At 47.3% G+C, this 25,781-nt stretch overlaps 1 protein-coding gene across 4 annotated transcripts in view; it reads left to right on the forward strand.

Moving 5' to 3' along the window:
• Nucleotides 1-25,781, forward strand: part of arhgef6 (Rac/Cdc42 guanine nucleotide exchange factor (GEF) 6) — a 192,426-nt gene that overhangs the window by 38,487 nt on the left and 128,158 nt on the right. For all 4 annotated transcript variants that reach the window (XM_070882903.1, XM_070882905.1, XM_070882904.1 and 1 more), the window contains exon 3: nt 8,495-8,582. In XM_070882903.1, coding sequence (XP_070739004.1) covers nt 8,495-8,582 — 88 coding nt within the window. The remainder of the gene's footprint in view (nt 1-8,494; nt 8,583-25,781) is intronic.

Here is a 25,781-nt window from a genome sequence, read left to right on the forward strand (position 1 = left end):
CAGAACTGCACGTAGTGCTCCAAATGTGGTCTAACCAAGGTTCGATACAGGTTTAGTATAACTTCACTACTTTTCAATTCTATCCCTCTAGAAATAAACCCGAGTGCTTGGTTTGCTTTTTATGGCCTTGCTAACCTGTGTCGTAACGTTTAGTGATTTGTGTATTTGTATCCGATATCCCTTTGTTCCTCTACCCCACCCAGATTCACACACTCCCAGTAATAAGTGACCTCCCTATTCTTCCTACCAACATGTAATACCTCACATTTATCTGTCATTTGCCAATTATTTGCCCATTCTGCAAGTTTATTAATGTTCTCCTGTAATTTGTTGCAGTCCTCCTCAGAATTGACTATCCCCCCAATTTGCTGTCATCCGCAAATTTAGAAATTGTGTTTTTGATTCCAAATTCTAAACCGTTAATATAAATTGTGAACAACAGTGGTCCCAGCTTGTGATTCTTGTGGAACACCACTACCCACCTTCTGCCATTGTGAATAGCTACCCTTTACCCCCACTCTCTGCTTTCTGTCTTGAAGCCAGCCAGCGATCCATTCTGCTACTTGTCCCCTGACTCTGCATTCTCTGACCTTGTTCATCAGTCTATTCTGGGGTATGTTATCGAAGGCCTTTTGAAAATCTGGATACATTACATCTACTTCATTACCCTTATCTACTCTCTCTCTTACCTCTGCAAATAATTCGATGAGGTTGGTCAAACAAGACTTTCCCTTTTGAAATCCATGCTAACTATTCCGTATTATATGTTTGGTTTCCTTTAGTTGAGATTCCATTATTTTCCTGCCACTGATGTTCAGCCAGCAGATAAACTGTTTGTACAGAAGGATTCTGGGGTGTTCTCTCTTGGTGGCGATGCCCTAATGCCCGCCAATGTTCAAATGATGGGTTTGTAAAGTATTCCTGGTAATGAGGTGCAGATACTGTTACAGTCATCTTGTCTGAGTGTTAAGGTTCTAGGCTGTGTAGCGCGCGGGCAGTTACAGCTAGTCTGGAGGGTATTCTGACACACAGCTCTCCAATAAAACTGCAACTATATATATTAAATACAACAGCGTGGGTGGGGAATATAAACCGCCATCTCAGGTAACTGCAGTGAACGACTTGAGCTTCATCTCGCAGTTTAATCATGTCATCTGATCCTCCTCAATTATTCACTCCCGGCTATCTATTATTAATCTAATAAAATAAAGTACTTTTGCAAACCAGCAGTAAGTAGCTGGCTTTAGGCAGAGCATGCTAGAGTCCCTTTCTGCCCATTCTTATACCGGTCTGGGGGCACTTCTGCCCCCTGCAAGGTGGCGGCTTCAAGCTCTCGATTCGAGGATTTGAGTGTGCAATCTGGGTTGACTCTGAGCAAGATCTTTGTGGTCACTTTGGATGAGATATTAAACAGACCCCCTTCTATGAGATGATAATGATCCCACGGCACATAACAACCTAAGAAATAGGAGCAGGAGTCGGCCATACAGCCCCTCGAGCCTGCTCCGCCATTTAATAAGATCATGGCTGATCCGATCATGGACTCGACTCCACTTCCCTGCCCGCTCCCCATAACCCTTTACTCCCTTATCATTCAAAAATCTGTCTATCTCCACCTTTAAATATATTCAGTGACCCAGCCTCCACATCTCACTGGGGCAGAGAATTTTAAAGATTCACCACCCTCTGAGAGAAGAAATTCCTCCTCATTTCCATTTTAAATGGCCTACTCCTGCTCCTATTTCTTATGTTCTTATGTTCTTAAATGGGCGACCCCTTATTCTGAAACTATGCCCTCTAGTTCTAGATTACCCCACGAGTGGAAACATCCTCTCTGCATCTACCCTGTCGAGCTCCCTCAGAATCTTATGTTTCAATAGGATCACCTCTCATTCTTCTAAACTCCAATGAGTAGAGGCCCAACCTACTCAACCTTTCCTCATAAGTCAACCCTTCATCCCAGGAATCAAACTAGTGAACCTTCTCTAAACTGCACTGGCACTGTTTGAGGAAGGTCAGGGTGTTTTCCCATTGCCTTCGCCAGCATTCCTCCCTTGCAATGGAACTATGGCTGAGTAGGACCATTCGGCCCATCTTCTATCATCCACTCAGAATATCCCTGAAGACCCCTTCATTGTGGTGTCCAACGGGGTTTGAAATACCTCCCTCTCTCTGGGAGTCCATCCCTTGTATTGATCAGACTTTGTGTGGGGAAGACTTTCCTGATACCAGTCCCATGTTTAACAGCCGCTGCTGTGAACCTGTGTTGTCTTCGCCTATTGGTGCAATTTAATCTCAGAATAAGGGGTCGGCTTTTAGGACTGAGAAGAGGAGAAATGTCATCACTCAGAGGGTGATGAATCTGTGCAGGCTCAGTCTTTGAGTATATTCAATAAAGAGATAGATTTTTGGATATTAAGAGAATCAAGGGATATGGGGATCGGGTAGGAAAGTGGAGTTGAGGTTGAAGATCAGCCATGATCTTATTGAATGGTGGAGCAGACTTGAGGGGCCGAATGGCCTACTCCTGTTCCGATTTCTTATGTTCTTAAGTTCTTATGTTCTAAGTTCAAGTAATGTCCCAGATATACCTTTTCCGTACTGTTTACTATTTACCTCTCGAAGTCCACCTTTTATAGCCCAAGATTCTCCAGTATTTCATCAAAACCTAACCCTTTAACAGTCGGAACCAGACTTGTGGCTCCGGCCTGCTCTGCCGCTAGAATTTCTCCCTTGTGTTTCAATGACCAGAGCTAGACACAGGGCTCAAGGTGGATCTGACCAGAACTGGACACAGTGCTCAAGGTGGGTCTGACCAGAACTGGACACAGGGCTCAAGGTGGGTCTGACCAGAACTGGACATAGGACTCAAGGTGGGTCTAACCAGAACTGGACATAGGACTCAAGGTGGGTCTGACCAGAGCTTGACACAGAGCTCAAGGTGGGTCTGACCAGAACTGGACATAGGACTCAAGGTGGGTCTGACCAGAGCTTGACACAGGGCTCAAGGTGAGTCTGACCAGAACTGGCCACAGGGCTCAAGATGGGTCTGACCAGAACTGGCCACAGGGCTCAAGGTGGGTCTGACCAGAACTGGACATAGGGCTCAAGGTGGGTCTGACCAGAGCTTGACACAGGGTTCAAGGTGGGTCTGACCAGAACTGGCCACAGGGCTCAAGGTGGGTCTGACCAGGCTGGACATAGGGCTCAAGGTGGGTCTGACCAGAACTGGACACAGGGCTCAAGGTGGGTCTGACCAGAACTGGACATAGGGCTCAAGGTGGGTCTGACCAGAACTGGCCACAGGACTCAAGGTGGGTCTGACCAGAACTGGCCACAGGGCTCAAGGTGGGTCTGACCAGAACTGGACACAGGGCTCAAGGTGGGTCTGACCAGAACTGGCCACAGGGCCCAAGGTGGGTCTGACCAGAATTGGACATAGGGCTCAAGATGGGTCTGACCAGAGCTTGACATAGGGCTCAAGGTGGGTCTGACCAGAACTGGACATAGGGCTCAAGGTGGGTCTGACCAGAGCCCAGGACACGGTAGGTCTGACATCAGCCTGTACAGAGGATCCGACTCTGCTTCCAGTATTTGGCTATATTGTTCCGCATTCTGTGAGGTTTGTTGATTTATGCCACATAACAATAGTGACATTTCATTGGATAATATGTGAACCAATTTGCGGTGTTTGTGAGGGATGTGACATAAGATGCTATATGGTGCCTTTGTGTTGTGTCTCACCTCCTCGCTTCGGTCTTCTCCCCAATCTCCAGTTTGTATTTACCGAACCAACCAGCCCCTTCACATGTGAGGCTGTACTGCCTCAGTCACTGCGTTGTCGGAGCGTTGCCCAGTAAGCACTGGAGGAGGTCGGGAACACACCGCTGAAATAGTCAATCTCCCGGAACAGGGTTTCTCATCAAGGACCAGAAGATGTTAATGGAGAGAGAGTGCCAGGAAGAACACTTGCGATCCACGATCTACCCTGCAGCCTTCACCCCTCTCACACTCGCTTGTGTTATTCTTCGTTTCTTTACGTTGAATTCTCTTCCGGGTCTTTCATTTGTCTCTCCTGACTTGCTGTCGGCCTATGGTTGACCAGTCCCTAACCTCCCATTGGTGTATTTTGAAATATTAATGGCAGTAGTTTGGAATGCAGCTGAGCCTGTAACGGTACGTGCCGGGGAATAGTACAGTCTGTCGGAGCTGGGATCCACAGGTAATGGCTTCGGTTCCAGCTGATAGCCCTCGAGTACAGGTCGCTGCAGAAAGTGTTGAGAGCAGGAACCTCCCCTGTACACACAGCCACATTGACACCGAGATTGACTCCTCCTAGACTCTGATCCTCTGGGACTTGTGTCCGCCTGCCCTCACTCCCTGTCCCAGCAGGATCGGATCGGATCGGATCAGCCCCTCGGCTTATCCCTGGGGGTGGCGAGTGGGGGGTGGCAGGGGAGTTTGGCCGGACTCGGTGTGGGGGGGAGGGAGTCAGCAGAGCTTTGCGCACTGCGTGACGTGGAGAGGCGGGCCAGCGCGGGCCCAGGAGCTGATTGGGGGCTCGGAGGAGGGAGAGTACAAACCGGAGGGTATGTATCAAAGTGTAGTCCCCGTAATCATTCTGTTTGAAAACAAATGGGATTGTGCGATAGGAAAGAAACATGGCCCTTTTTCATTCCCTTTGTGGTTGAAGCCTTTCTTCTAACTATTCCCAGTGTTTAACAAATGTGATTTCTTTTCTTGTCACAAAGCCGCTCAAAATCATTTGCGGTGTGTAACGTGACCAAAGTTGCTGCTTTATTCAGTGGCATTCCATTGTTGGGTGAGCTGGCCCCGAGGAGAGAAGACTGAAGGATGAACTGATCCAGGTCTTTAAAATTACAAAGAGGTTTGATAGGGTAAACATAGACAAGATGTTTAACATCTTAGTTTAATACTTCAACAGAAAGACGACCCACCCGACTTGTAGTGCTCGCTCAGTACTGCCCCTCCGACCGTGCAGCGCTCCCTCAGTACTGCCCCTCTGACAGTGCAGCACCCCCTCAGTACTGCCCCTTTGACAGTGCAGCACCCCCTCAGTACTGCCCCTCTGACAGTGCAGCATTCCCTCAGTACTGCCCCTCCGACCGTGCGGCACACCCTCAGTACTGCCCCTCCGACAGTGCGGCGCTCCCTCAGTACTGCCCCTCCGACCGTGAGGCACACCCTCAGTACTGCCCCTCTTACAGTGCAGCATTCCCTCAGTACTGCCCCTCCAACAGTGCAGCACTCCCTCAGTACTGTACTGGAGTGTCGGCCTATATTTTTGTGCCTCAAATCCCTGGAGTGGGACTTGAACCTACGACCTTGGGACTTGAACCTACGACCTTGTGACTCGGGCGAGGGTGTTGCCTGCTGAGCCACGCCCAACACTGATAAAGTTTTTGTATCTGGTGCTCCAGTCGTACCTCAGCACCATTCTGCAGGCCTCGCTCTTTTGTTTAAATGACCAACAACTCACAACTGAGCAGCCAGAAATACGTGTAACTGGAGAAAGAACGTTGGCCATTATCGTGTGTTGTTTGTGACCTTCAGTTAACCCATCACCTTTCCAAGAGGAGGAAAGCGAAGGCTGCCAAGTGAACACATGCACTGAGCCTGCAAGTGGCCTCGGTGGTTCCGAGTCTGACCACTGGTCAGCGGGTATTGTACCCGCTGCCCATAGTGCAAAGGTCAAAAGGTTGACTCTTGTGTGGTGTTTTGAGAGGGATGTTGATCGCTGTCTCAGTAAACGGCAGAGAGAAACACGACTGTGCTTGGTCAAGGAATCTTTCTGATTGATTTCTGGAGAACATTTGAAGTGTGTCGCAGTGGCAAATAAAGCGCTTGTTTCCGCGTTTGAAGGAGTGAAGTGTACAAGCTCCTGCACTGAGCCATTGAGCAGCGAACCATGCATCTGACTTTGAGCTGGTGGAGATGAGTAGAGCGCTTGCTTTGGAATCTCGTGTCGGGCATGCGGACAATGTGGCCTGACACCTGGGAGTCCCTGGCCAAAGACTGCCCTAAGTGGAGGAAGTGCATCCGGGAGGGCGCTGAGCACCTCGAGTCTCGTCGCCAAGAGCATGCAGAAACCAAGCGCAGGCAGCGAAAGGAGCGTGTGGCAAACCTGTCCTACCCATCCTTTCCTTCAACCACTGTCTGTCCCACCTGTGACAGAAACTGTAATTCCCATATTGGACTGTTCAGTCACCTGAGAACTCACTTTTAGAATGGAAGCAAGTCTTCCTCGATTTCGAGGGACTGCCTATGATGATGATGATGGAGCTGAGGTACAATGAAATTGCTTGCTGGATCACTCGTGTATATGCTGGTGGATGGCCAAGAGCAGCATTAAAGGTGGCTCAGGGGTAAGGGAAGGGTTAAATAGCCACCATACTACCCCCAAGTGCCAGCTTGGCTGTGGGAGCACTGAGTCCGAAGGTTGGGAGTTGAGGATTTGAGGCGGGTGCTCCCAGGGCAGCACGGAGGGAGTGATACATTGTCGGAGGTGCCGTCTTTCGGCTGAGGCGTCGAGCTGAAGCCCCTTGCACTCTGTTCTGGCGTGTGTAAAAGATCCCACGGCACTATTCAAAGAATAGCGGGAGAGTTCTCCCCGGTGTCCTGGCCAATATTTATCCCTCAACCAACACAAAACAGATCAGCTGGGTATTCATCTCATCGCTGTTTATGGGAGCTTGCTGTGCACTGATTGGCTGCGGTGTTTGCCGACACGACAACGGTATTGAATTGGCTGTAAAGTAGTTTGGGAGATCCTGAGGGCATGTGGTTTCGAGCACGTTCGTCCTGTGTGACGGTAAACTGGAGCGGACTTGGTCACGGGGCTGAGTTGTATTGTTGAGTTATTGGAACTCCAGCTGTGTGTAGCAGAGTCCCGCAAAGGGTTAATCTGCGGCTTGAGCTGCCTACAGCCAGCCTCTTTACAAAAGTTTCTGTTGCTTGTGGCAATACTTGGTAAAGAGGAAGGAAATGCAGGTCAGATGGTTAAAAAAACTCACTCACTTCAAGCTGCATTTATTCTTTTTCTCCTTTAATTGACAGTTAAAGTCATCTGTTCTTAGATTGTTAGAAAAGTGAGAATGAATATTTAATCGTGAAGCCACCTTTTGTGAATCAGGAAATTGCAGACGATTATTTCACTGAATCGTCCCTCTTCAGGAATGCTCATCTCCCTACTGGCTCGACGGTGATTGCATCTGAATGAGATGAATGTTGAATTATTTCATGTAGAAAATGTGCCACACTGACCCAAGTGTCAAACAGGAAATACTGTGGCCAGCATGTTGAGCATTAAATAACGGTTATGCCATAGAATGACACTGAATTTACAGGACCGAAACAGGCCATTTCAGCCCAATGCGTCTACACCGGTGTGTGTGTGCTCCACACGAGCCTCCTCCCACCTTGTGTTCAACCTCACAGCCAAAGGAGTGGAACGCAAGTCAGAGGAGTAATTGGTTAAACTGTCAGACCCACCTTGAGCCCTGTGTCCAGTTCTGGTCAGACCCACCTTGAGCCCTGTGTCCAGCTCTGGTCAGTCCCACCCTGAGCCCTGTGTCCAGCTCTGGTCAGTCCCACCCTGAGCCCTGTGTCCAGCTCTGGTCAGTCCCACCTTGAGCACTGTGTCCAGCTCTGGTCAGTCCCACCTTGAGCACTGTGTCCAGCTCTGGTCAGACCCACCTTGAGCACCGTGTCCAGCTCTGGTCAGTCCCACCTTGAGCACCGTGTCCAGCTCTGGTCAGTCCCACCTTGAGTCCTGTGTCCAGCTGTGGTCAGACCCACCTTGAGCCCTGTGTCCAGCTCTGGTCAGTCCCGCCTTGAGCCCTGTGTCCAGCTCTGGTCAGACCCACCCTGAGCCCTGTGTCCAGTTCTGGTCAGACCCACCTTGAGCCCTGTGTCCAGTTCTGGTCAGACCCACCTTGAGCCCTGAGTCCAGCTCTGGTCACTCTCACCTTGAGCACTGTGTCCAGCTCTGGTCAGACTCACCTTAATCTAGAGGAATCCAGAGAACGTGAGTTCAAATCCCACCAGTGATAGTTTGACAACTTGAATTCAGTTTTAAAAAAGAAAATCAGGAAATAAAAATCTGGTCACAGTGATCATGAAGCTGTCGGATCGTCGTAAAACCCAACTGGTTCACTGATGTCCCTTTAGGGAAGAAAACCTGCCTCCCTTACCCAATCTGGGCCTATAGGTGACTCCTGTCCCACACCAACTCTTCACTGCCCTGTGACGTGTCCTGCCAAACCCCTCACTTTGTATTAAACCTGCTCCCAGCGGCTCAAGAAGGCTGCTGACCCCCACCTTCTCGGGCAACTGGGGAGGGGCAATAAATGCTGGCCTTACCAGTGACGCCCACAACCCCAGAATGGATGAATAATAAAAAGCAGTATTCTGTTTTTGAATGTAATGTTTTTCTTCAAGTCCGTCATTGATTGACTCTAACTGTTGTTTGTAGCAAACGTTCGATGTCTACGACCTGTACCGAGGGCAGAACTTCAGCAAGGTGTTGACGACCCTTTCTGCAATAAACAAGGCCACTGAAGGTAAGCTGTACCTTGAGTATCTTAGTAAGATGTATCCTGAGCCCGGGAAGGATTCACATCATCTGCCGAGTGGTTACAGATAACACCTGTGTGTTTTCTCGTTGCGTGTGGTGTGTTTTCTCGTTGCGTGTGGCGTGTTTTCTCGTTGCGTGTGCCGTGTTTTCTCGTGTGGCGTGTTTTGCTCGTTGCGTGTGGTGTGTTTTGCTCGTTGTGTGTGGCATGTTTTTCTCGCTGCATGTGACGTGTTTTCTTGTGTGTGGCATGTTTTTCTTGTTGTGTGTGGCGTGTTTTTCTCGCTGCGTGTGGCGTGTTTTCTCGTTGCTTGTGATGTGTTTTCTCGTTGCGTGTGACGTGTTTTCTCGTTGTGTGTGGCATGTTTTTCTCGCTGCGTGTGGCGTGTTTTTCTCGCTGCGTGTGGCGTGTTTTTCTCGCTGCGTGTGGCATGTTTTCTCGTTGCGTGTGACGTGTTTTCTCGTTGCGTGATGCGTATTTTGCTCATTGCATGTGGCGTGTTTTCTCGTTGCGTGTAGCATGTTTTCTCGTTGCGTGATGCGTGTTTTCACGTTGCGAAGGTTATGAATTGCGGGTTACAGATTTGAAGTAGGAGGTGAGCTGCTCACCGTCAGAACATCACTAACAGCCGAGCTGTGTACTGAACACGATGGACCATAACATTGCTTTCACCAGGATCGCACATATATTGAATTCTGCTTGTATGCAGAGACATTTTACCCACCTGTCTCTCAATCTGCCTCTTCCACCACCCCCCAAAACAAGTTGTGTTTGAGTCGACTGAACAGGGTAGGTCAGCCTGACCTGGATGAGCTGTCAAGAGGTTATCAGTTCAAATCCCACCAGGTCAAGGTGAGGAATTGACTTCGATATATCTGGTGGGTTGTGACGGATTGTCATAAATACCCAACTGGTTCACTGGGATTTTAAGACTAGAGAGGCATAGTCTAAAGATTAGAGCCAGCAGTGGAGTGGAGTTAGGAAACACTTCTACACACAAAGGGTGGTAGAAGTTTGGAACTCTCTTCCGCAAACGACAATTAATTCTCGACCAATTGTTAACTTTAAATCTGAGATTGATAGATTTATGTTCACCAATGGTATTCAAGGGACATGGGCAAAGGTGAGCCAAACCTGATATATATAAATGGAGGGGGTTCAACAATTCTTGTTGTATATGGTGTACTATTCAAGTGAGTGTTTGACTGCTCAACATCAAAATTAGTGTCTTGTATGTGGCAAAATCTTGTGTACAAAATATGCGCTGGGTATGGATGAGTTTGGTCGCATGTGAATACAACTCTAGTCCATTTCAAACTTCTTTATAAACCCAATAAAACTGTTACTATCTTTCATTCTGGTTGCTGCCCCAGGTATGTCCCCATCTCTAGTCCCTTCAATCCAATAGTTGTAGACTTGAACGTTTATAATGTAAAACTGCTTTAGCCATTCATCGTGGGATCTGGCTGGACCACAGAAAGCACCATTGGCTCCTGCCAAAACTGCTCACTGCTCCAGCAATACAAAGATAACTCCCGGATTCTCTCCTCCACTCCAAAACATCTTCGTAAACTGCTCTCCTTTGCCTATTCGGCCTTCACCTCCAACAAGTGCGAGAAGCTGATGGACTTTATTACTAAGATTGAGACCATGCGATCAGCTGCCTCTGCTCCTGCCCTCCCTTCCCCCAGCCCAATGGGCCAAACTTCCTGTAAGGTTCCCCCTGCCTCACCCCTGAACTCGTGGCTTTCTTCATTTTCTCTCCTATCTCTCCTCATGCCCTCTCCAAACTCTATACAGATGCATTTAAGGGGAGGCTAGAGAAGTATATGAGGGAGAAGGGAATAGAGGGTTATGCTGATAGATTTAGATGAGGAAAGACGGGAGGCGGCTCGAGTGGAGCACAAAGACCGGCATGGACTGGTTGGGCCGAATGACCTGTTTCTGGGCCGTATATCCTGTGTAATCCTGTGTAGCTCACCTTGTCCATGTTTCATCAACCCTATTCCCACCAAACTGCTGACCACCCAACTTCCCTTCCTTGCCCCATGTTAGCTGACATTGTTACCGGTTCTGTCCTCAGATACTGTCCCCCTCTCCCTCAAATCTGCCATCATCACCCCGCTCCTCAAGAAAAAAAAACCTTCACTTCTCCGTCCTTGCAAGCTATCGCCCCATCTCCAACCTCCCTTTCCTCTCCAAAGTCCTTGAACGTGTTGTCGCCTCTCAAATCCATGCCCATTTTTCCCGCAATTCCATGTTTGAATCCCTTCAATCCGGTTTCTGCCCCTGTCACAGTACTGAAATGGCTCCCATTGAAGTCACAAATGACATCCGTTGTGACTGTGACAAAGGTAAACTTATCCCTCCTCGTCCTCCTCGACCTGTCTGCAGCCTTTGACACGGTTGACCACTTCTTCCTCCTCCAACACCTCTCCACTGCCGTCCAGCTGGGTGGGACTGCACTCGCCTGCTTCCACTCTTATCCATCTAAACATAGCCAGAGAATCACCTGCAATGGCTTCTTTTCCCGCCCCCGCATCGTTACCTCTATCCTTGGCCCCTCCTATTTCTCATCTACATGTTGCCTCTTGGTGACATCATCCAAAAACACAGGGTCAGTTTCCACATGTACGCTGATCACACCCAGTTCTACCTCACTACCACTTCACTCGACCCCTCCACGGTCTCTAAATTGTCAGACTGCGAGTCTGATATTCAGCCCTGGATGAGCAGAAATTTCCTCCACTCAAATATTGGGAAGAGCGAAGCCATTGTTTTCGGTCCCTGCCACAAACTCCGTTCCCTAGCCACTGACTCCATCCTTCTCCCCAACTCCTGTCTGAGGCTGAATCAGACTGTTTACAATGTCAGCGTGCCATTTGACCCTGAAATGAGCTTCCGACCCCATATCCTCCCCATCACCAAGACCGCCTATTTTCACCTTCATAACATCACCCGTCTCTGTCCCTGCCTCAGCTCATCCGCTGCTGAAATCCTCATCCCTGCCTTTATTAACCCCAGACTCAACCATTCAAACATGCTCCTGGCCGGCCTCCCATTCCTACCCTCCATAAACTTCAGCTGATCCAAAACTCTGCTGCCCGTGCCCTAACTCACAGTAAGTCCCGTTCACCCATCACCCTTGTGCTCGCTGACCTACGGTGGCTCTGACAACGCCTTGATTTTAAAATTCTTAACCTTGTGTTCAAATCCCTCCATAGCCTCACCCCTCCCTACCTCTGTAACCTCCTCCAGCCTTACATCCCTCCGAGATCTCTGCGCTTCTCCAATTCTGGCCTCTTTCGCATCCCCGATTTCCATTGCTCCACCATTGGCGAGGTTCTTGCTCCCTGTGTGGACGAGAGCAGGGACTGCAGAGAGGATGAGCAAACTGACCACAGTGCCTTGGTACAGGGGGCCATTCAAATGGTGGGAGTAAAAAGAAATGTTGTAGTGGTAGGGGACAGTATCGTTGGGGGGATAGATACTGTTCTCTGTAGCCGAGAGCATGAGTCCCGAAGGCTATGTTGCCTGCCCGGTGCCAGGGTTAAGGACATCTCCTTTTAGCTGGGGAGGAACTTGGAGTGGGAGGGAGAAGATCCAGTTGTCGTGGTTCATGTGGGTACCAACGACATAGGTAGGACAAACAAAAAGGTTTTGCTGAGGGATTATGAGTAGCTAGGGGCTGAATTAAAAAGTAGAACCACAAAGGTAATAATCTCTGGATTAATACCTGAGCCACGAGCAAATTTGCATTGGGTAAGTAAGATCAGAGAGTTAAAGACGTGACTCAAAGACTGGTGTGGGAGAAATGGGTTTTGGTTCGTGGGACACTGGCACCAGTACTGGGGTAAGAGGGAGCTGTTCCGTCGGGACAGGCTCCACTTAGACCGTGCTGGGACTAGGGTCCTGGCGAATTGAATAACTCGGGCTGTAGAGAGGGCTTGAAACTAATTAGTGGGGGAAAAGGTTCAGGTGAGCGGAAATTTAAAAAGTCAAAGAATAAGGAGAAGGCAATAGAGCAGGGTAGCACTGGGGGAAATGAAAACCAGAGCGTGACAGGAAGGGACAGAATGTATAAACATAAAGGTGAATCAGAAAGTGGGGTCAGAGTAAGGAAAAATGGTAAAAAAACAAAGTTAAAAGCTCTTTATCTGAATGGATGCAGCATTCGTAAAAAAATGAGTTGATGACACAAATAGAAATAAATGGGTATGATCTGATCACCATTACAGAGAAGGTGACCAAGGCTGGGAACTAAATATTCAAAGGTATTTGACATTTTGGAAGGACAGACAGAAAGGAAAAGGAGATGGGATAGCTCTGTTAATAAAGGATGGGATCAGTGCGTTAGTGAGAATTGATATTGGCTCAGAGGATCAAGATGTAGAATCAGTTTGGGTGGAGATCAGGAATAATAAGGGGAAAAAGTCGCTGGTGCGCATAGTCTATAGGACCCCTAACAGTAGCTACACTGTTGGACGGAGTATAAATCAAGAAATAATGGAGGCTTGTAAGAAAGGTACGGCAATAATCATGGGCGATGTTAATCTTCATATTGCTTGGACAAAGCAAATTGGCCAGGGTAGCCTTAAGGACGAGTTCATCGAGTTTATTCTGGATGGTTTCTTAGAACAATACGTTGTGGAACCAACCAGGGAGCAGACTATTTTAGATCTGTTAATATGTAATGAGATATGATTCATTCATGATCTTATGGTAAAGGATCCTCCAGGGAAGAGTGATCATAGCATGATAAAGTTTCAAATTCGGTTTGAGGCTGAGAAATTTGGGTCTCAAACTAGTGTCCTGAACTTAAATAAAGGCAATTACAAAGGTATGAAGACAGAGTTGGCTAAAGTGGACTGGGAAAATAGATTAAAGGGTAAGACGGTAGAAAAGCAGTGGCAAACATTTAAGGAGATATTTCATAACTCTCAGCAATGATACATCCAAGTGAGAAAGAAAGACTCTAAGAGAAGGATGAACCATCCGTGGCTAACTAAGGAAGTAAAGGATAGTATCAAATTGAAAACAAAGGCATACAATGTTGCAAAGATTAGTGGGAGGCCAGAGGATTGGGAAATTTTTAGAAACCAGCAAAGGACGACTAAAAATATAAGAGAGAGAAGATAGCTTATGAGAATAAACTAACCAGAAATATAAAAAGGAAAAGAGTGGCTTAAGTAAACATTGGTCCCTTAGAGAATGAGACCGAGGAATTAATAATGAGATACAGGGAAATGGCAGAGACTTTGAACAAATATTTTGTATTGGTCTTCACAGCAGAAGACACTGAAAGTATCCCAATAGTGGATAATCAAGGGGCTATAGAGAGGGGGGAACTTAAAACAATTACTATCACTGGAGAAAAAGTACCAGGCAAACTAATGGGACTAAAGGTGGACAAGTCCCCTGGTCCTGTTGGCCTGCATCCTAGGATCTTAAAAGAAGTGGCTGCAGAGATAGTGGATACATTGGTTGTAATCTACCAAAATTCCCTGGGTCTGGGGCGGTCCCAGCAGATTGGAAAACCGCAAATGTAACGCCCCTATCCAAGAAAGGAAGGAGACAGAAAGCAGGAAACTATAAACCAGTTAGCCTAACATCTGTCGTTGGGAAAATGCTGGAGTCCATTATTAAGGAGGCAGTAGCGGGACATTTGAAAAATCATAATACAGGCAAGCAGAGTCAGCATGGTTTTATGAAAGGGAAATCATTATTTGACAAATTTGCTGGAGTTCTTTGAGGATGTAATGAGCAGGGTGGATAAGGGGGAACCAGTGGATGTGGTGTATTTGGATTTCCAGAAGGCATTTGACAAGGTGCCACATAAAAGGTTACTGCACAAAAGTTCTCGGGGTTGGGGGTAATATATTAGCATGGATAGAGGATTAGCTAACTAACAGAGAACAGAGAGTTGGGATAAATAAGTCATTTTCAAGTTGGCAAACTGTAACTAGTGGGGTGCCACAGGGATCGGTGCTGGGCCTCAACTATTTACAATCTATATTAATGACTTGGATGAAGGGACTGAGTGTAATGTAGCCAAGTTTGCTGATACAAAGATGGGTGGGAAAGCAAGTTGTGAAGAGGACACAAAAAATCTGCAAAGGGATATAGATAGGCTAAGTGAGTGGGCAAAAATTTAGCAGATGGAGTACAATGTGGGAAAGTGTGAGGTTATCCACTTTGGTAGGAGGAATAAAAAAGCAAATTATAATTTAAATGGAGAAAAATTGCAAAGTGCTGCAGTACAGCAGGACCTGGGGGTCCTTGTGCATGAAACACAAAAGGTTAGTATGCAGGTACAACAAGTGATCAGGAAGGCCAATGGAATGTTGGCCTTTATTGCAAGGGGGATAGAGTATAAAAGCAGAGAAGTCCTGCTACAACTGTTCAGGGTATTGGTGAGGCCACACCTGGAGTACTGCATCCAGTTTTGGTCTCCGTATTTAAGGAAGAATATACTTGCATTGGAGGCTGTTCAGAGAAGGTTCACTAGGTTGATTCCTGAGATGAAACTGTTGACGAAGAAGATAGGTTGAGCAGGTTGGGGCTGTACTCATTGGAGTTTAGAAGAATGAGATGTGATCTTATTGAAACACATAAGATACTGAGGGGGCTCGACAGGGTCGATGCAGAGAGCATGTTTCCCCTCGTGGGGGAATCTAGAACTAGGGGGCATCGTTTCAGAATAAGGGGTTGCCCATTTAAAACAGAAATTCAGTGACAGAAACAAACCCACACTATTTAAAGGTGGGTTCTGCTCAATTATTATGCATTTGTTCCTTTACTGGCACTGTTGGGTATTTAGGCAAGTAAGATTGTCATGACAGACTTTGCTGCCAAGCTTTGTTGGAAAGTGAGGTAATGAATGGTTTGTAATTCCTTGTGACATCAGGATGCTACTTTTGTGAGATGATGAGAGGTTAGGTGAGTGGGCAAATGCATGACAGATGCAGTATAATGTGGATAAATGTAAGGTTATCCACTTTGGGGGCAAAAACACGAAAGCAGAATATTATCTGAATGGTGGCAGATTAGGAAAAGGGGAGGTGCAACGAGACCTGGGTGCCATGGTTCATCAGTCATTGAAAGTTGGCATGAAGGCACAGCAGGCGGTGAAGGAGGCAAATGGTATGTTGGCCTTCATAGCTAGGGGATTTGAGTATAGGAGCAGGGAGGTCTTACTGCAGTTCTATAGGGCCTTGGTGAGGCCCCACCTGGAATATTGTGTTCAGTTTTGGTCTCCTAATCTGAGGAAGGACATTCTTGCTATTGAGGGAGTGCAGCGAAGGTTCACCAGACTGATTCCGGGCATGGCAGGACTGACATATGAGGAGAGACTGGATCGACTGGGCCTGTATTCACTGGAGTTTAGAAGGATGAGAGGGGATCTCGTGGAAACATATAAGATTCTGACGGGACTGGATAGACTAGATGCAAGAAGAATTTCCCGATGTTAGGGAAGTCCAGAACGAGGGGACACAGACTAAGGATAAGGGGTAAGCTATTTAGGACTGAGATGAGGAGAAACTTCTTCACTCAGAAGTGGAATTCCCTACGACAGAGAGTTGTTGATGCCAGTTCATTGGATATATTCAAGAGAGAGTTAGATATGGCCCTTACGGCTAACGGGATCAAGGGGTATGGAGAGAAAGCAGGAAAGGGGTACTGAGGGAATGATCAGCCTTGGTCTTATTGAATGGTGGTGCAGGCTCGAAGGGCCGAAAGGCCTACTCCTGCACCTATTTTCTATGTTTCTATGTCATGGTGAGCTTGCGATATATTGGTTCTAGGATGGTTGAGGAGACCTGTGGAATCCAAATATAGTGCTGCATCTCACACGGCGCTGATTCACCAGATTAATACTGAGGGTTAAAGTGTTGGTTTGTGTTCCCTTGAGTTTAAAAGGTTGAGGGGTGATCGAAAATTAAAAAGCGTTTGCTAGGGTAGATCGAGAGAAAGCATTCCCTCTGGTGGGGGAGTCCAGAACAAGGGGGCAGAACCTTCAAATTTGAGCCAGGCCGTTCGAAAGATTAATCAGGTAGCGCTTTTCACCCACAGGGTCGTGGGAACCGGGAACGGTCGCGTGCAAAAAGCTGTGGATGCTGGGGTCAATTGATATTTTAAAAACTGAGATGGATAGATTTTTGTTCAGTAAGGGTGTCGAGGAAGGGATATGAATCTACGGCGTGTAAGTGGAGGTGAGATACAGATCGAAAAGAATGTTGGAATAGGTTTGAGGGGCAGAGGGGCCTCCTCCTGTGTTCTCGCTACTGTTACCTAGTCTTCAGTATGGGTTCTGCCGTGAAACTGAATTGTATTAACAAAAACGGAAATGTGACTGATGATGCGCTGGACTCCAGATATACAGATTGTAGCATTCATGGAATCATAGACTCACGCAGCACAGGAGCGATCCAATCACTCCCACTCGCCCCGCTCTTCCCCCACAACATTGTAAATTTCTCCCCTTCCAGTATTTATCCAATTCCTGTTTGAAAGTCACTATTGAATCTGCTCCCACCGCCCTTTCAGGCAGCGCGCTCCCGATCACAACAACTTGCTGCGCTAACATTTTTCTCGTCTTCCCTCTGGTTCTTTTGCCAATGACCTTAATCTGTGCCATCTGGTTACTGACCCTCCAGCTTTCAGACAAAACACAACGAGACTGGCTTCGGGCAACTTCCTCTATAACCAACAAGTGAAGTCTGGAAAATTCGCGTTACGTCCTCACAACTCTTGTACAAAGGGCTGCTCTGTTTGCCCGCAGCCTGTTCATTGGGTGGGATTTGTGGGGGTGCGATTCCAATACTGGCAAAACCAGATGTTTGTCACCCCTCGCCCTGAGGTCAGGGATGGGCCAAGTCAGATACAGCGTGCAGTCGCTGTGCTCTGCAAGCCCCAGAATGGTATTCTGCACCGCACCAGCATGAAGTTTGACCCCCTCAGTCACCAACTGTTCTGCTCACCCGAGTACTAACGGTCAGTGTTGAATTAAGGACACCTTTGTGCTACCCATTGTTCAGTTTCCATGGCTCCACCATCGGTGACCGTGCCTTCAGTTGCCTGGGCCCCAAGCTCTGGAATTCCCTCCCTAAACCTCTCCGCCCCTCTATCCTCCTTTAAGAAGCTGCTTATATCCTACCTTTATGACCAAGCTTTTGGTCATCTGTCCCAATATCTCGTCATGTGGCTTGGTGTCAAACTTTGTTTGCTAATGCTCCTGTGGAGCATCTTGGGATGTTTTACTACGTTAAAGGCGCTGTATAAATGCACGTTGCTGTTGTTGTTTCAGTTACATTATCGTCTTACATTCTCAGTGTTCTAGTAAACCCTAATGGGGCCAATAGTGCTTCGGTTACTGGACTAATAGTCCAGAGATCGTGAGTTCATCCCATCGCGGGCAGTTTGAGAATTTGAATTCAGTTTTTTTTTAAATCAGGAAATAAAAATCTGGTCTCAGTAACAGTGACCATTAAGCTGTCGGATTGTCATAAAACCCAACGGATTCACTGATGTCCTTTAGGGAAGGAACCCTGCCGTCCTTACCCGGTCTGGGCCTATAGGTGACTCCAGTCTCACACCAACGCGGTTGACTCTTCACTGCCCTTGGAGGTGGCCCAGCGAGACACTCGGTTTGTATCAAATGATTGGTTCAAGAAGGCGGCTCACCACCACCTTCCCGGGGCAACTGGGGATGGGTAATAAATGCCGGCCTTGCCAGCGACACCCACAGCCCATAAGAACATAAGAAATAGGAGCAGGCGTAGGCCATACGGCCCCTCAAGCCTGCTCCGCCATTTAATACGATCATGGCTGATCCGATCATGGACTCAGCTCCATTTCCCCACCCGCTCCCCATAACCCTTTACTCCCTTATCGGTTAAGAAACTGTCTATCTCTGCCTTAAATTTATTCAATGTCCCGGCTTTCTCAGCTCTCTGAGGCAGCGAATTCCACAGATTTACAACCCTCTGAGAGAAGAAATTTCTCCTCATCTCAGTTTTAAATGGGCGGCCCCTCATCCCGAGAATGAATTAGTGAATACTTGGTCTGAAAGCAGGCTTAGAAAGTTCAGCTAGATATTTTTAGAAACTCACACAGTCCTATTATGTCAGTGTATAATGATAATCATCCAGTGTAATTATGCAAAATCTGATGTTGCTATAACAGTAGTAGAGTGGAAATTAGAGGCCCATGGTGTGTGTGCCAGTATCAGTCCTTCCATCAGCAGCAGCCTGCTCTAATCCCATCTCTCTGCCTTTATTACCATCACCATCATCGTGTTACTTCGAGCCGAATGTGTTAGTCTCATCATGTTATACGGCAAGACCCAATACCTTGCATCAGGCTCACGAGAAAACCTCAGGTGAAGGGTTTTTCTTAAAAATACGTAAAGATTCCATGGCCGCTATTTGAAGAAGAGCAGGGGAGTTCTGCCCGGTGTCCTGGGGCCAATATTTATCCCTCAACCAACATCATTAAAACAGATGATCTGGTCATTATCGCTTTGATGTTTGTGGGAGCTTGCTGTGTGTATTTGGCTGCCGTGTTTCCCACATTACAACACTCCAAAAGTACCTCATTGGCTGTAGAGCGCTTTGGAACGTCCTGGGGTTGTGACAGGCGCTATAGAAATGCAAGTTCTTGGTTTTTTTCTATACTGTGACAAAATAAGTGCATAGAACATTTTTTTAAAAAGGTGTTTATTGAGGAGAGATAAAGTTGGAAAATGTTGTCCTTGCACAGTAATGTTGGGGATGGTGGAAGGTCTTTGGCCCTCATGGTGGGCGCCAGCAACATGGACCTCGTCCAGTGCAGGTCAGGGGTAGAGTCAGACCATAAGTCAAACGTCTGCTGGTGGATTCCAGGTAAAACCTCACCATCCTTTTCTGATCAGATAGTACGAGAAAGCATTGTGTGGTGTGTAGATGTGGAGAAGATGTTTCCCCCTGTGGGGGAGTCCAAAACTAGGGGGCCATCAATATAAGACAGTCACTAATAAATCCAATGGGGAATTCAGGAGAAACTTCTTCACCCAGAGAGCGGTGAGAATGTGGAACTCGCTGCCACAGGGAGGGGTTGAGGAGAATAGTATCGATGCATTTAAGGGGAGGCTGGATAAACACATGAGGGAGAAAGGAATATAGGGATATGGTGAAGGGGTGAGATGGAGAGGTGTGGGAGGAGGCTGGTGTGGAGCATAAACCCCGACACGGACCTGATGGGCGGAATGGCCTGTTTCTGTGCTGTACATTCGATGTAACTCGATGTGGGGAGAGTTTATGTTATGCACAATTCTCAGGAGACAAGCTACGATCCATGGGAGGAGCAGGATTACATTTTGGATAATCTGCAAAACAGATCATCTGTTTTTAGTGATGTTGGTTGAGGGATCAATATTGGCCAGGACACTGGGGAGAACGCCACGGCACTTCCTCAAATAGTGCCGTGGGATCTTTTGAATCTGGAGTTGGGGAGAGAAGCAGAATGAGAAGACCGTGGCCCCTTGCCCCACGACACGTCAAGAGTCGGGCCAAGTCGGATTGACACTACAATTTCAGCATTGATGTGAAGTGAAACCACTTTGCATCGATTGTTCTCTGCGGTTGACTTATAAAATTTATAAAATTCTGATGGGACTGGGCAGATTAGATTCAGGAAGAATGTTCCCGATATTGGGGAAGTCCAGAACCAGGGGTCACAGTCTAAGGATAAGGGGTAAGCCATTTAGGACCGAGATGAGGAGAAACTTTTTCACCCAGAGAGTTGTGAAGCTGTGGAATTCTCTACCACAGAAAGTTGTTGAGTTCAGTTCATTAGATATATTCAAAAGGGAGTTAGATATGGCCCTTACAGCTAAAGGGATCAGGGGGTGTGGAGAGAAAGCAGGAAAGGGGTACTGAGGTTGAGTGATCAGCCATGATCATATTGAATGGTGGTGCAGGCTCAAAGGGCCAAATGGCCTACTCCTGCACCTATTTTCTATGTTTCTATGTTGATGGGGTTTTGCTCAAGGGGTAGGTCCACAGAGGGGCAAACGGAGGGCGTTTAGGGCAGAAAGCAGAAGAAACCTTCTTACACAGAGGGTTGTGAGGCTGTGGGGTACACCATCACAGTTAGTGACTGAAGCGGTGAACAGGTCCACATTTAAGACCAGGTTAGGTAGGGGATTGAGGAAAGGGGTAATGGGATATGGAAACAGGTCGGGTACGTCTTCGGCAGCAACTCCCAAACCCACGACCTCTATCACCTAGATGGACAAGGACAGCAGGCACATGGGAACACCATCACCTCCACGTTCCCCTCCAAGTCACACACCATCCTGACTTGGAAATATATCGGTCGTTCCTTCATCGTCGCTGGGTCACAATCCTGGAACTCCTTCCCTCACAGCACTGTGGGAGCACTTTCACCACACGGACTGCAGCGGTTCAAGAAGGCGGCTCACCACCACCTTCTCCAGGGGCAATTAGGGATGGGCAATAAATGCCGGCCTTACCAGCGACATCCACATCCCGAGAACGAGTAAACAAAGAGCTGGGATTAAGGTAGTGCTTGTGTGAAGGTTAAACAGTAATACGGACTGGTTGGGCTGAACGGCTTGTATCCGTGTTATAATCGCTCATTAATTCTATTATCCTATGGCGGTAGTGCAAACTCAGCTTGAAAGATTCGGTACTGTGCAATGTTTACGGAAAATAACTTGTAGTGAAGCATACTTTTCCTCCTTCCTCAACTTGACCTGAAGGTGTCGTCGTCATCAATAACATGGAATGTTCCGGGTCACCGGTTCCACCCAGTAATGCAGGTTGCTGAGTAATCCTTTGATGGTCCGTGTCGTTAGTAACCCACTTATAAACTTGACCAAGGAAAGGAAGGCACTGAATTGAAATAATTCAACTCGGCGCATGGCTGCAGATCAGTGGTGTACGCAGCTGAACTGTAGAATGATTTTTACATTATCATCACTGACGCACTAAAAAAAAAGGAAGACTTGCCTTTATAGAAACATAGAAACATAGAAAATAGGTGCAGGAGTAGGCCATTCGGCCCTTCTAGCCTGCACCGCCATTCAATGAGTTCATGGCTGAACATTCAACTTCAGTACCCCATTCCTGCTTTCTCGCCATACCCCTTGATCCCCCTAGCAGTAAGGACCTCATCTAACTCCTTTTTGAATATATTTAGTGAATTGGCCTCAACAACTTTCTGTGGTAGAGAATTCCACAGGTTCACCACTCTCTGGGTGAAGAAGTTCCTCCGCATCTCGGTCCTAAATGGCTTACCCCTTATCCTTAGACTGTGACCCCTGGTTCTGGACTTCCCCAACATTGGGAACATTCTTCCTGCATCTAACCTGTCTAACCCCGTCAGAATTTTATATGTTTCTATGAGGTCCCCTCTCATTCTTCTGAACTCCAGTGAATACAAGCCCAGTTGATCCAGTCTTTCTTGATAGGTCAGTCCCGCCATCCCAGGAATCAGTCTGGTGAACCTTCGCTGCACTCCCTCAATAGCAAGAATGTCCTTCCTCAAGTTAGGAGACCAAAACTGTACACAATACTCCAGGTGTGGCCTCACCAATGCCCTGTACAACTGTAGCAACACCTCCCTGCCCCTGTACTCAAATCCCCTTGCTATGAAGGCCAACATGCCATTTGCTTTCTTAACCGCCTGCTGCACCTGCATGCCAACCTTCAATGACTGATGTACCATGACACCCAGGTCTCTTTGCACCTCCCCTTTTCCTAATCTGTCACCATTCAGATAATAGTCTGTCTCTCTGTTTTTACCACCAAAGTGGATAACCTCACATTTATCCACATTATACTTCATCTGCCATGCATTTGCCCACTCACCTAACCTATCCAAGTCGCTCTGCAGCCTCACAGCATCCTCCTCGCAGCTCACACTGCCACCCAACTTAGTACTACATTTAATCCCCTCATCTAAATCATTAATGTACAGTGTAAACAGCTGGGGCCCCAGCACAGAACCTTGCGGTACCCCACTAGTCACTGCCTGCCATTCTGAAAAGTACCCATTTACTCCTACTCTTTGCTTCCTGTCTGACAACCAGTTCTCAATCCATGTCAGTACACTACCCCCAATCCCATGTGCTCTAACTTTGCACATCAATCTCTTGTGTGGGACCTTGTCGAATGCCTTCTGAAAGTCCAAATATACCACATCAACTGGTTCTCCCTTATCCACTCTACTGGAAACATCCTCAAAAAATTCCAGAAGATTTGTCAAGCATGATTTCCCTTTCACAAATCCATGCTGACTTGGACCTATCATGTCACCTCTTTCCAAATGCACTGCTATGACATCCTTAATAATTGATTCCATCATTTTACCCACTACCGATGTCAGGCTGACCGGTCTATAATTCCCTGTTTTCTCTCTCCCTCCTTTTTTAAAAAGTGGGGTTACATTGGCTACCCTCCACTCCATAGGAACTGATCCAGAGTCAATGGAATGTTGGAAAATGACTGTCAACGCATCCACTATTTCCAAGGCCACCTCCTTAAGTACTCTGGGATGCAGTCCATCAGGCCCTGGGGATTTATCGGCCTTCAATCCCATCAATTTCCCCAACACAATTTCCCGGCTAATAAGAATTTCCCTCAGTTCCTCCTCCTTACTAGACCCCCCGACCCCTTTTATAACCGGAAGGTTGTTCGTGTCCTCCTTCGTGAATACCGAACCAAAGTACTTGTTCAATTGGTCCGCCATTTCTTTGTTCCCCGTTATGACTTCCCCTGATTCTGACTGCAGGGGACCTACATTTGTCTTTACTAACCTTTTTCTCTTTTCATATCTATAGAAACTTTTGCAATCCGTCTTAATGTTCCCTGCAAGCTTCTTCTCATACTCCATTTTCCCTGCCCTAATCAAACCCTTTGTCCTCCTCTGCTGAGTTCTAAATTTCTCCCAGTCCCCAGGTTCGCTGCTATTTCTGGCCAATTTGTATGCCACTTCCTTGGCTTTAATACTATCCCTGATTTCCCTTGATAGCCACGGTTGAGCCACCTTCCCTTTTTTATTTCTATGCCAGACAGGAATGTACAATTGTTGTAGTTCATCCATGCGGTCTCTAAATGTCTGCCATTGCCCATCCACAGTCAACCCCTTAAGTATCATTCGCCAATCCATCTCAGCCAATTCACGCCTCATACCTTCAAAGTTAGCCTTCTTTAAGTTCTGGACCATGGTCTCTGAATTAACTGTTTCATTCTCCATCCTAATGCAGAATTCCACCATATTATGGTCACTCTTCCCCAAGGGGCCTCGCACAACGAGATTGCTAATTAATCCTTTCTCATTACATAACACCCAGTCTAAGATAGCCTCCCCCCTAGTTGGTTCCTCGACATATTGGTCTAAAAAACCATCCCTTATGCACTCCAGAAAATCCTCCTCCACCGTATTGCTTCCAGTTTGGTTAGCCCAATCTATGTGCATATTAAAGTCACCCATTATAACTGCTGCACCTTTATTGCACGCACCCCTAATTTCCTGTTTGATGCCCTCCCCAACATCACTACTACTGTTTGGAGGTCTGTACACAACTCCCACTAACGTTTTTTGCCCTTTGGTGTTCTGCAGCTCTACCCATATAGATTCCACATCATCCAAGCTAATGTCCTTCCTAACTATTGCCTTAATCTCCTCCTTAACCAGCAATGCTACCCCACCTCCTTTTCCTTTTATTCTATCCTTCCTGAATGTTGAATACTCCTGGATGTTGAGTTCCCAGCCCTGCTCATCCTGGAGCCACGTCTCCGTAATCCCAATCACATCATATTTGTTAACATCTATTTGCACAGTTAATTCATCCACCTTATTGCGGATACTCCTTGCATTAAGACACAAAGCCTTTAGGCTTGTTTTTTTAACACCCTCTGTCCTTTTAGAATTTTGCTGTACAATGGCCCTTTTTGTTCTTTGCCTTGGGTTTCTCTGCCCTCCACTTTTCCTCATCTCCTTTCTATCTTTTGTTTTTGCCTCCTTTTTGTTTCCCTCTATCTCCCTGCATTGGTTCCCATCCCCCTGCCATATTAGTTTAACTCCTCCCCAACAGCACTAGCAAACACTCCCCCGAGGACATTGGTTCCGATTCTGCCCAGGTGCAGACCGTCCGGATTGTACTGGTCCCACCTCCCCCAGAACCGGTTCCAATGCCCCAGGAATTTGAATCCCTCCCTGCTGCACCATTGCTCAAGCCACGTATTCATCTGAGCTATCCTGCGATTCCTACTCTGACTAGCACGTGGCACTGGTAGCAATCCCGAGATTACTACTTTTGAGGTCCTACTTTTTAATTTAGCTCCTAGCTCCTTAAATTCATTTCGTAGGAACTCATCCCTTTTTTTACCTATGTCATTGGTACCAACGTGCACCACGACAACTGGCTGTTCTCCCTCCCTTTTTAGAATGTCCTCCACCCGCTCCGAGACATCCTTGACCCTTGCACCAGGGAGGCAACATACCATCCTGGAGTCTCGGTTGCGGCCGCAGAAACGCCTATCTATTCCCCTTACAATATATATAGCGCCTTTCACGACAACCGGACATCTCAAAGCTCTTTACAGTCAATTAAATACTTTTGGAGTGTGGTCACTGTTGTAATGTGGGAAACGCGGCAGATATTTGCGCAAAGCAAGCTCCCACACACAGCACTGTGACAATGAACAGATATTCTGTTTTTGTTACGTTGATTGAGGGATAAATATTGGCCCCAGGACACCGGGGATAACTCCCCTGCTCTTCAAAATAGTGCCATGGGATCTTTTGCGATCACTTGAGAGAGCAGACGGGGCCTCGGTTTAACATCTCATCCAAAAGGAACTGTTTCCACGCTGTTTATCAAATGCAATTTATTGATGCTAGTGTAGCACTGTGCCCGAGATCAGTGTGATAGGAATGCTGTGGTATCTGGGTACCCACCTCATCCTCAAACCAGTCATCCTCCGTCAATTGTTGTTTGAAGTGTGTTTCTATAAAATGCCTGAGAACAGCAAATGCAGCGATGCGGCCATCTCACACACAGCATCGCATGGTGGGGACACACTGTGGGCAGGGTGGGGAGCACACTGTGGGCAGGGTGGGGGGTACACTGTGGGTAGGGTGGGGGGCACACTGCGGGCGGGGGGGACACACTGTGGG

Source organism: Pristiophorus japonicus, chromosome 6 (genome assembly GCF_044704955.1).
Source record: "Pristiophorus japonicus isolate sPriJap1 chromosome 6, sPriJap1.hap1, whole genome shotgun sequence".
Taxonomy (NCBI): Eukaryota; Metazoa; Chordata; class Chondrichthyes; family Pristiophoridae; genus Pristiophorus; species Pristiophorus japonicus.